The following is a 12,563-nucleotide window of genomic DNA, read 5'->3' as shown; positions in this document are numbered from 1 at the left end:
CAGGTTGCTACTTTAATTACCATAAAATACACTCCTGCTATCTTAAACCATTTTGCCTTCCCCCTCCAACTGATCACAAAAAAGAGTGCGTGGGAGCTGTGAACACTAGTATACCTGCTGGAAGAGGAAAGCCACCAAAAAGGAACTACCAAGAGATAATAACAGAAGAAGGTAAAGGAGGGAGTGGAAGCCACACAAACTTCCACCAAGGACTGATCTCGAAATGCAACAAATGGTGGAGAAATTACCGAGAGCAAACAACTGAATAATAGCAAGAGAGAACACTCAAAACCTCATACAGACAGAAGAACCAGCTTCAACACAACCTATCCACACCTGCACAACAGAATAAAAGATATGGTGGACAGAGTGACCCTCAGGTAACCAGTTGGAGTGAAGGACGAACCAAAGTCAGACCCAACAACAATCAAAACCCAAAGACATACAGAGAGCCAACATAAACAACAGCCCAAGACCAGTGAGATAAGGAGACCAAGGAGACTGCATCACTGAATTTCATAGGTCTTCTACCATAAAAGTTCACACCATAAACCCAGGGAGTAAGAACAGATCAATTTAAGAAGTAGACGCTAACAAGAATGGTCTCACAAACAATGAGAAGACAAAGAAACAAACCCCTCAGGAAAGCAGAGGAGGAAGCCTCAGGAAAAAAATGCTAAATGAAATTGAAGCAAGTCAACTATCAGATACTGAGTTCAAAGCAATGGTCATCAGGAAGCTCAATAAGCTCACAGAGAATTACCAAAAACTACAGGGAAACTACAATGAACTCACTGCAAAACATATCAACATAAAAAAGAAATAGAAACTATTAACAAGGACCAAGAGGAAACGAAGAATACAATTTCTGAACTGAAGAACACAGTAGAAGGAATCAAAAGCAGGATCTATGAAGCAGAGGATCAAATCAGCAAGTTGGAAGACAAGGTAGAAAAAAACACACAGAAAGAGCAAGAAAAGTAAAAAAGACTCAGAAAGAACGAAGAGTGGTTAAGAGAAACGCGGGATAACATGAAACATAATCATATCTGTATAATAGAATACCAGAAGGAGAAGAAGAGCAAGGGATAGAAAAACTGTTTGGAAAAGTAATGATGGAAAATTCCCTAATTAAATGAGAGAAAAAGTAACACAAATCCAGAAAACAGAGTCTGCCGATCAAGAGGAACCCAAAGAGGCCCACTTCAAGACACATCATACTTAAAATGGCAAATTCCAAGACAAAGAGAGAATCTTAAAGGCACCAAGGGAAAAGCAGGAAGTAACATGCAAGGGAGCTCTGATAAGACTAGCAGCTAAATTCTCAATGGAAACACTCCAAGACAGAAGGGAATGGCAAGAAAATACTCCAAGTAATGTAAACCAGAGGCCTGGAACAAAGACTATTTTATCCAGCAAGTCTCTCATTTACAATGGAAGGCCAAATAAGGAGCTTCCTAGACAAAAGAAGCCTCAAAGAATATACCTCCTCCAAACTAGGTGTGAAAGAGACACTAAAGGATCTGCTTTAAGAACAGGAAGAAAAACTGAAAGAGAGAGGAACACAGGTATGAAAAAATGGCAATGAATAAGTACCTATCAATAATAACCTTAAATGTAAATGGATTAAATGGTCCAATCAAAAGAAATAAAATAGCTAAATGGATAAGAAATCATGACCCACACATATGTTGCCTACAAGAGACCCACCTCAGAACAAAAGACCTACACAGACTGGAAAAAAAAAATATTCCAAGCCAGTGGACAGGTAAAAAAAAAGCCCGTAGTACCAATGCTCACATCAGACAAAAAAGATTTCAAAAAAAAAAAAAAAACAGCCATAAAAAGTGACCCAGAAGGTCACTTCATGATACGCAAGGGAAGTACCCATCATGAAGACATAAACATTATAAATATATACACACTCAAAATAGGAGCACACAGATGTATAAAGAAAATCTTGGAGGACTTCAAGAAAGATGTTGTCAGCAACACAATTATAGTGGTGGATTTCAATACCCCACTGCCAAAAATGAATAGATCTTCCAAACAAAATATCAATAAAGATATTGTGGAATTGAACAATGCCGTAGATGAAATGGACTTAACTGATATATATAAAGCCTTTCATCCCAAAAAAGCAAAATACACATTCTTTTCAAAGGCACATGGAACATTTTCAAAGACAGACCACATGACAGGACAAAAAGCAAGCATCAACAATTTCAAGAAAATTGAAATCATATCAAGCATTTTCTCTTACCACAAGGGACTGAAACTAGAAAACAACCCCAAGGAAAAACTCAAAAACACTCAAACTGATGGAGATTGAACAGTATGCTATTAAACAATGAATGGGTCAAGAATGAGATTAGGGAAGAAATCAAAAAGTTTCTGGAAACAATCAAACAAACAAAAAGAAGAACTTACAACAACCCAAAATTTATGGGACACAGCAAAGGAAGTCCTGAGATAGAAGTTCAAAGTGATACAAGACTACCTAAAAAAGACAGAAACATTTCAAATAAACAACCTAACCGTACGCCTATTAAATCTTGAGGAACAATAACAAAGATAGCCCGGAGCAAGTACAAGGAAGGAAATAACCAAGATCAGAGCAGAATTAAATGACATAGAGACTAAAAGCACAATTCTAAGGATCAATAAATCAGGACCTGGTTTTTTGAAAACATAAGCAAAATTGACAAGCCTTTAAGCAGACTCATCAAGAAAAAAAGAGAGAGGACCCAAATAAACACAATCAGAAATGAAAGAGGAGAGATTACAACTGACACCACAGAACTACAAAGGATTGTAAGAAATTACTACAAAGAACTATATGCCAAGAAATTTGAAAACCTGGGTGAAATGGACAAATTTCTAGGGAAATACAATCTTCTAAAACTGAATGAAGAAGCAGAAAGCCTGAACCGACCAATAACGCAGATGAAATTGAAGCAGTAATCAAAAAGCTTCTGGCACACAAAAAAACGAGGCTGGATGGTTTCACAGGAGAATTTTACAAAGCATTTAAAAAGGAGCTAACCCCTATCCTTCACAGATTATTCCAAAAAATTCAAGAAGAGTGAAGACTCTCAAACTCGACTGGGAACCACCATGCCTGGTATCAGAAGCTGTAACCCCTGCCAAGACTAAGGCTGAGGGAATGACCTTGGACCGTAAGCCACCAAGGAAACAAAAGCTTATCTCCCTGGCAAGAGCACCACTTCTGCTCCTTTTACTTTACCCTGCCTGGCCCCCAATGCTTAGTCGGTTAGCCAATGACAGGTAAGATTCCCCAAGAAGGGAACGACCTAAGACAGGCACGAACACGTGGGAGGCCCCTAAGGAAGGACTTTGGGGGCGACAGCAAAAGGTGGTAATGGACCCTCGCCCCTCGGCTTTGACATAGCCTGAGTCCTCATTGTCTGCGAGAAAATCTCCTAATCTCTTGGCTGTCTTACTTACTTCCCTTGCTCCACCTAAGCCTGAAACAATGACAGAGGGTGGTGCAGCCCTGTGCAGGGTGGGGGGGGGGGGGGGGGGGGGGGGGGGGGGCGAGTTCCCCGGGTGATCAGGCCTAAGAAAGAATATATAAAATCCTGTGAAACCTGCTTTGTTTAGAATGTTCTCAATGAAATGATAAGGGTCCAAGCAAGAAGTAAGTTTGTTCCTCAAAGTTTTACAGCTCTTTAGCTATCTGACCCTGACTCAAAATAGGCCCTCAGATTTCTTTGTTATCTGTTGTTTGATTCTTACTTCCTGGCAATGTTTAATGAGCTTTACCTGAATTCCTCTGTAAAGGAACCCAATAAAAGCCTGCTCAGGCGGGAAACCAGGCACTCTCCCCTAGGGAGGGTGGCCAAGGCGCTCCCTACTAGAAAGAGTGGCCGTTCCGTCCCTATTTCCGCACAGGACCTGGTTGTCTCTGTGTATGTTTTTCTCGTGCTTTGACGAGCCACCCGCAGCGTTCCGCAGTCACTGCAGGTCAGTGGTCCTGTTAAAACTCTTTTATGAATTCAGCATTATCCTAATCCCAAAACCAGATGAAGATACAACAAAGAAAGAAAAAAACTTCAGGCCAATATCACTGATGATTATAGATGCTAAAACCATCAAGAAAACATTGAAATACTTCATCCAGCAATATGATAAAGAGATCATACACTATGATCAAATGGGATTCATCCCAGGGATGCAAGGATGGTACAATATTCACAAATCAATAAACGTAATACATCACATAAATAAAATGAAAGAAAATAATCAAATGCAGAAAAAGCATTTGATAAGGTACAGCACCCATTTATGATAAAAACACTTAGCAAAGCGGGAATAGAGGGAGCATTCCTCAACATAATAAAAGCCATAAATGAGAGACATACAACTAACATCATACTCAATGGGAAAAAACTGAAGCTTTCCCACTAAGATCAGGAACAGGACTAGGATGTCCACTTTCACTACTCATATTCAACATAATATTGGAAGTCCTAGCCACAACAATCAGACAAGGGAAAGAATTAAAAGACATCCAAATTGGAAAGGAGGAAACAAAACTGTCACTGTAGATGACATGATAGTGTACACAGAAATTCCTATACACTCCACCGAAAGACTATTCAACCTAAAAAGTGAATTAGGCAAAACAGCAGGATACAAAGTCATTATTCAGAAATCAAAGGCATTTTTGTACACCAACAATGAAATATCAGAAACAGAAATCTGGAAAGAAAATCCCATTTGATACAGGAACAAGAAACATAAAGTACTGAGGAATAAACCTAACCAAGGATGTAAAAGACCTATACTCAGAAAACTATACAACACTGAAGAAAGAAATTCAGGAAGACACAAAGAAATGGAAGTATGTACCACGCTCATTCATTGGAAAAAATAACATCAAAATGTCTATACTACCCAAAGTGATTTATAGATTCAATGCAATACCTATTAAAGTACCAATGGCATATTTCACAGACATAGAGCAAACACTTCAAAAATGTATATGGAATCATAAATGACTCCGAATAGCTGCTGCAAGTTTGAGAAAGAGCAAAGTAGGAGGGATCACAATACCTGATACTAAACTATATTACAAGGCCACTGTAATCAAAATAGCCTGGTACTGGCAAAAGCACAGACACATACACCAATGGAACAGAACAGAGAGCCCAGAAATAAATCCAAGTCTCTATGGTTAATTAATATTTGACAAAGGGGGCAGAAGCACAAAATGGAGTAAAAATAGCCTCTTCAACAAATGGTGTTAGGAGAACTGGACAGCTACACAAAAAAATAAAACTCAATCACCTACATACACCATACACAAAAATAAATTCAAGGTGGATAAAAGACTTAAATGTAAGTTGTGACACCATAAAAGTCCTAGAGGAAAACATAGGCAGGAAAATCTCAGATATTCCACGGAGCAGTATTTTCGCCAATATGTCCCCTAGAGCAAAGGACATAAAGGAAAGAATAAACAAATGGGACCTTGTCAAAATAAAAAACCTTTTGCATGGCTAAAGAAAACAGCATTAAAATGAAAAGAGAACCAACCATTTCATAAAACATACTTGCCAATGATACCTCGGTCAAGAGTTTGATCTCCAAAATATAGAAAGAACTCACATAACTGCACTCCAGGAAGACAAAAACCCAATTAAAAAATGGGCTGAAGGCTTGAACAGACACTTCTCCAAGGAGGACATTTAGAGAGCCCAGAGATACAACAAATGATGCTCAGCAACACTAGCCATCAGAGAGATGCAAATTTAAACCACAATTAGATAGTACCTCACTCCAGTCAGAATGGCCATCGTAAACAAATCAACAAACAAGTGTTGGAGAGGATATGGAGAAAAGGGCATCCTAGTACACTGTTGGTGGGAATGCAGACTGGTGCAGCCACTGTGGAGAACAGAATGGACTTTCCTAAGAAAACTAAAACTGGAACTGCCTTTTGACCCAGCAATTCCACTGCTAGGATTATATCCTAAGAACACTGAAACACCAATCCAAAAGAACCTATGTGCCCTAATGTTCATAGAAGCACAATTTATAATAGCCAAGTCTTGAAGCAACCTAAGTGATGAGTGGATCAAAAAACTACAGTACTTTTACACTATGGAATACTGTGCAACTGAGAGAAAGGAGTTCCTACTCTTTGCGACAGCATGGATAGAGCTGGAGAGCATTATGCTAGTGAAATAAGCCAGGCGGTGAGGGAAAAATACCATATGATCTCACCTTTAACTGGAATATAATCAACAAAAGAAAATAGCATGCAAAATATAACCAGAGACATTGAAAGAAAGAACAATCTGACAGTAACCACAGGGGAGATGGGAGGGAATGATGGGGGTAAGGGTTTTCAGGAACTACTATAAAGGACACATGGAAAAAACCAAGGGGACATGTGACAGCAAGGGGGGGGGGGGTGTCTGGCTGGCGTGGGGGGGAAGGGGGAATATGCAGACAACACTAATTGAACAATAAAATAATTTTTAAAAATAATTAAAACAATAAAATAAAGTAAAATAAAGAATTGAGAGCCCAGAAATAAAGCCACATGTGTATGGGCAAATAATTATTGACAAAGAAGCGAAAAACATACAATGAAGAAGAGAAAGCCTCTTCAACAAATGTGCCCAAAAATTTAAAAGCCTCATGTAAAAGGAAGAAACTTGACTGCAATTTGTCACCACACACAAAAATTAGGTCAAAATGGATCAAACCCCTAAATACAAGACCTGAAACAGTAAAGATATAAAAGAAAATATAAGTACTAAACTTATTAACATTGTTCTCAGAGGATTTTATGAATTCGACCTCAAATGCAAGGGAAGTAAAAGCAAAAATAAATGAATGGAACGGTATCAAACTAAAAAACTTTTGTATAGCAAAAGAAATGTCAACAAAACAAAACAGCACTGAACTGAACTGGAAAAGACATTTGCAAACACCCCCAATAAGGAGTTGAGGTCTGAAATATAAAAAGAAGTCATGCAAGTCAACAACCACATACACACACAAAATCCAATTTAAAAAATGGGCAGAAGATCTGAACAGACAAGTCTCCCAAGAAGACATACAAATAACCAACAGATACATAAAAAGAAGCTGAACTTCACTAGTTATTAGGGAAATGCAAATCAAAACTATAATGAGGAACCACTTCTCACCTGTTAGAAGAGCTATTCTCAATAAAACAAGTACCGTGTTTTTCAGACTGTAAGACACACTCCCCCCAAATTTGGGGGGAAATAGGGGTGCATCTTATAGTCCGAATGTAGTTTACCTGGCTCACTGTGGCAGGGGGTGGCAGTGGAGCAGGGTCACAGGTTATTAAATACTTTACCACATTTTTTGCTTCAAATATTTTTTTTTCCTCTTTTCCTCCTCTAAAACCTAGGTGCGTCTTGTGGTCCAGTGCATCTTATAGTCCTAAAAATACGGTAATGACAAGTGTTGGATGGGTTGTGGAGAAAAAAGAACCCTCATTCACTGCTTGTGGAAATGTAAATTGGTACAACCATTATGGAAAACAGTATGAAGATTTCCTCCCCACAATAAGAGTTATCGTATGATGCAACAATCCCTCTTCTGGGTATTAGATAAAGAAGATTTGATAAAGAAGATGTGGTACATATATAGAATGGAATACTACTCAGCCATAGAAAAGATGACATGGATGGACCTTGAGACTATCATGCTAAGCAAAATAAGTCAGATGGAAAAAGTCAGGAGCCATATGATTTCACTCATATGTGGGAAATAAAACTGAAACTCAATGACACATACAACAGTATGGTGGTTACCAGAAGGGAAAGGTGGGCAGTAAAGGGGGTCAAACATGGGGTGAGAGAAGAGATTTGACTATGGGGGGTAAATAATACACATCAGTATTATAGAATTGTACATTTGCAGTCTATATAATTTTATTAACATCACCCCAATAAATTGAAAAAATTAAAAAGAAGAAAAACTCTGAGAATAAAAAAACTGTAATAACAGCTATGGAGAGTCATAATAAAGTTCTAAAAACTGAATTACGGTTGTTCTCCTTTCAGATCACCCTAGGCTTTATCAAGAGAATTTTGAAAGGTTAATTTAATGGAATGAGCAGAAATGTCATCTGACCTGAAATTCAACTGCAAATGTGTTTTCATTCCTGATAATTAATAAATCAGTCAACAGCTAAGTACTACCTCAAAAGCACTATATGACTTGATATGCAAGAATGTAATAATAGTTCTCACGCATTAGGTGATTACTATATACCAGGATCCAGGCCCAGCTCTTTACCTCCATTTCCTCATTTAATCAACCTTAGGAGGTAGGTAGGTGCTGTGGACAAAAAAAGAAGCCACATACTAAACCTGACAAGTTCAGGAAAGGTGTGCATGGTGGGCTTTACAAACTCAGACACAGAATTAACCATACAGAATGGTCTAAACAAAAAAGTTCCTAACTAAAAGCAAGTCATAGCAGGTAGTCACATCCTAGGTTTGCAGTTTCCATACAAAGGTCAATCTTTACCAAAAGGATAGTCAGCCTATGTATTGTCTTTCTGCATCTATGAAAACATGCCTTTGGAACATCAGAGTAATCCTGTTCCTTTCTGGACCCCTCAGGGTACAACCTCCACACCAGAGCAAGAGAACCCACACACAGCCCCTCTATTGTTCCCCCACATACAATCTCTATGTATTGTTAAGTATTAATTGTTAACTATCCTGCACCAACCAAGTAAAAGAAATTTGTCTCTCCATTTTATTCTTTATCCAATCTCAGAGATTTCCCTGGTTTGCTTTCCCCTGCCCCATTTATCCACGACCAGTGAATTTCATATAACCCTCCTTATATCTCCTCCTTTGAGTCTAATGTACAAAATAAGCTGTGCTAGTCTCTGGAGCATTTCCTCAATCTGTTGAGATTTTGCTTCCCAGCAATTATTATTAAGTTTGGTTCAAATAAATTCATAAAAATTCTCTACAGGTTTGAACATTTCTTGTGTCAACAATGCTATGATTATGCCCATTTTTCAGAGATGCTGAGACTTGTAACTGGTGGTAACTTGTCAGGTGACAGCAACAGGGAGAGAGAAGGATGCAAATCAAAACAGCTCCACTACTGCACTCAAAAATTCTGCAGATCACCTGAGTTATCTTGAAAACCTGAAAAATTAGGCAATTGTCTACCTTTAAAAAAATCCTCAGGATGTTTTTTTTTTTCTTTTAGAGGAAGAGGAAGTGGGGGGAAGGAGAGAAGGGGAAAGGCAGAGGGGTAGGGGGGAGAAAGAGAGAGGGAAGGAGAGGTCAGTTGCCTCCTATATGTGCCCCACTGGGGATTGAACTCGTAACCTAGGTATGTGTCCTGACGAGGAATCAAATCCACAAACTTCTTGGCGTATAAGAAGTAATCAACGGAGCCACTCAGCCAGGGCATCTACTTTTTTTTTTTTAAGGACTGAGCACTGACATTGTTTAGTTTGGTTTTTTAAGTTTGAGGGAAGGGAATTCTTTGGAAAATAACAACTTCTGAAAAGACCTTTAAAAAAATGTTTACCCCTCCTGAAGTCATATCACACCGCTATATTCTGATTTTTTTCCTATCACTACTTTCATTACTCCTCAAATTTACTTTCTGATCCTTGGCGTTTCCGCCAGTCCGAGATATTAGAGCGTTTTCTTCAATGCCTGGGTCTTTGGTAAGGCTAAAAGCGACCTCTAGTGGACATTTTCACAAAAATCCTTTTCTGTTTTTCTGCTAACAGAGCTGGTCAACAGACCACTACTCATAATCCTGGTCCCTCAGGAGTTGTCACAGAAAAAAGGACAACAGCTCATACCTACTCTCCTGGCTGGGTCCAGGCCATGGCTACTCCAAGTGTGGTCCCTAGATCCCTAGCAAGGTATCACCTGGGGAGCATTGAAATATCCCAGACCTACAGAAACAGGAACTGCATTTTCACAAACTTCTCAAGTGATTTATATGCACTAAAGGTTCACAATTCCCTATTTTTTAATTATTCATATCTGAGAATATGGATATGTAGGAATTCCACTACCAGTTGCCAAATTTATCTCCCTATACTGGAAATGCCAAAATCCACTAAATGCTTTTTTGTCAGCTATTTTAATTCTTGAGTGACCCTTTAAATTACTAATAACAATGTGACCACATAGTTTTGTTCTCCCACAATCCCAACCTCCCCCCACCACCAGTAAAATTTTAAAATGATATAGAAATTCTGATTCCAAAGGGTGGCACTTTTTAGGGTGCTGTTACACAGGAGTAAACAGGAAATGTGATGCACAATGTGCTGGACATTTCACAAATCTGGCTACGCCAAAATATATCAGAGATAAGTCTGTGAAAAGGGATTTCTGGGGAGACCCATGACAATACAGCAGAACATGGGAAACCCACAACCCAGAAACCTCAGTCCAGAATTGAAGGTCCAGCTGACGACAATGAGTAAGGAAGGTCCCAGGCTTGGGCTGAAAACCTCAGCACTCCTTGTAGGCTCTACGACTAAGAAAACGTCCTCATCCTCTGCTTTCATTTCCTCATTTGAAAAGCAGGGTTGCTATGAGTTAAAGGAGATGCTGCAAGTTAAGCATTTAGCATAGTGCCTGGCACAAAATAAAGGCTTGGTATGTCAAAAAACAATGGCAAAAACACAGTTCTCTTCTGTGGGCCTCACGTCAGAAAACCAAATGATGACTATGTGCTACCACACAGAAAAATGTCTACACCATGGCCAAATTAGGGACTTTGGAGACCCCAGATGCTAAAAGCTAATGGCACCTCTGTTTGTAGTTTAAACTGAAAATAGCAAAGGTAGAAACATACTGGGAGGCAGAGATGAAAATAGCAACTTCCTGAATTTTCTGATGACAACATTCCAGATAACTGAGGCCAGGTGTTTTTGTGCTTAAGCCTGGATGGTTCCCTAAAAGCTGCTTCACAAGTCAGAGAAAACTCAGGGCTAGAAGAGCTCAGTGGCATCCAAACCTGCTTTAGGCTCTCTGAGCTTTGGAAGGAAGACACAGAGGTAGTAGCCACAGAGGTAGCCAGGTACAGGCAAGCCTCATTTTATTGAGCTTGGCTTTACTGAACTTCACAAACCTTGTGTTTTTTGCACAAACTGAAGGCAAGACCCTCCACTAATAAATTCTGATTACAAATCACTTTACTGCAGCGGTCTGGAACCCAACCGGCAAAATTTCCAAGGTCTGCCTGTATCTGATTACCTCAAAGGTCTGGGGATGTATATTCTTTCATTTGCTCACTGACTCATTCAATGTAAACCACTTAACATCATTTGGAAAGAAAAATCAGAAAATTATCTTCCTTTTTGAGACAAAAGGGAGAAACCTCAAACCCCAAATAATTCCACTATCGCCATCACAACTCCATAGCTTTCTCCAGCACTGAGAGCACCCGCTGGGGCCTGAAGCACCAACCACTCCAGATACAAAAGCCCTGCTAAACTAAGCAGCCTTCGCAGGGCCCACTCCCTCCTGCTTGATGAGCTCCTACACATCCTGCAACACCCAGTTTTAGACTACCTCCCTGAAGCCTTCCCAGTGCACCCAAGTAAGGCTGTACCTCATTCAAATTCTTTATTTGAACATCATTCTATTGTGTGAATATTCCCCATGAAACTGTCAACTCCCTGAGGGCAAAGAGTAGTCTTTGCATGCCCAATACCCAGAGTAGGACCCCTTACAAAGTAGGACAGCAGCGGCGTTTTTGCTAATGAGGAAACCAAGTCTACTCTAGATGAACTGAGTAGCTCCCGAGTTATCCACCCTCGGAGCTGAGTCCACCCTTCTTTGCACCCAGCGCCCCTAAAACCCGCACCAAACCCACTGGGAAAGCAGAAGCCGGAAACTTGAGTTTTCTCTAGGGGTCAGGACAAAACCAAAAAAGGAGTTCCTCTGGGTCAAGGCAACCCGGGGTTTAGGTGAGAGACTCCACCAGCTCCCAATAGAAGAGCAACTCACACATGCACAAAAACACACCGAGACAGAGAAAAGAAACAACCGATGACAATGCCGCCTGAAACTCGGCTGCAACACGATCCTTACCAGGGAAAGGCCGCCATCTTTTCAGTCAAATGATCACTTCCGCAGCGACCAGCCCTCTTCCCTCTTTTAGACTCCGCCCCGCCCTGGCCTCCATGATTATGAAGGGCAGAAGCTCAGCCTGCAAAGCGCAGGGCGGCGACTTCCGCAAGCTCCACGACTCTGAGGGGCGGTTCCGCCTTCAGAGCACCACCATTCCTCGGTGGCGGCGTAATTGTGAGAGGTAACCTCCCTAGGTGTAGAGGGGCTCAATCCTTACAAAGAAACTCCAGCCTCTCCCTAGACAGGAACTCCTCCCTCCCCACAGAGGGACTACTTCCCTGGAGAGGGGCACCCTTCTTTTAGAGGAGGAAGGGAGTCTTTCCCCTCCCCCACCCCAGAGAGGGGAATAACTCCCTAGAGAGGGGCTCCCTCCTAGAGGAGAGCCTCCGCCCTGAAAAGGGACTCCCTCTTTTAGGGAGA

General features: G+C 40.4%; 1 protein-coding gene across 1 annotated transcript in view; it reads right to left on the bottom strand.

The window, feature by feature from the left end:
* VPS35L (VPS35 endosomal protein sorting factor like) overlaps positions 1 to 12,227 on the bottom strand; it is a 161,085-nt gene extending 148,858 nt beyond the window's left edge. The window contains exon 1 of the mRNA XM_028509359.2: positions 12,105 to 12,227. Coding sequence (XP_028365160.1) covers positions 12,105 to 12,121 — 17 coding nt within the window. The 5' untranslated portion in view covers positions 12,122 to 12,227. The remainder of the gene's footprint in view (positions 1 to 12,104) is intronic.
* Between the last annotated feature and the right edge of the window lie 336 nt (positions 12,228 to 12,563).

This window comes from Phyllostomus discolor, chromosome 3, assembly GCF_004126475.2.
Source record: "Phyllostomus discolor isolate MPI-MPIP mPhyDis1 chromosome 3, mPhyDis1.pri.v3, whole genome shotgun sequence".
Taxonomy (NCBI): domain Eukaryota; kingdom Metazoa; phylum Chordata; class Mammalia; order Chiroptera; family Phyllostomidae; genus Phyllostomus; species Phyllostomus discolor.
The sequence above is the reverse complement of the archived record's forward strand: the minus strand, read 5'-3'. Positions and strand labels throughout refer to the sequence as shown.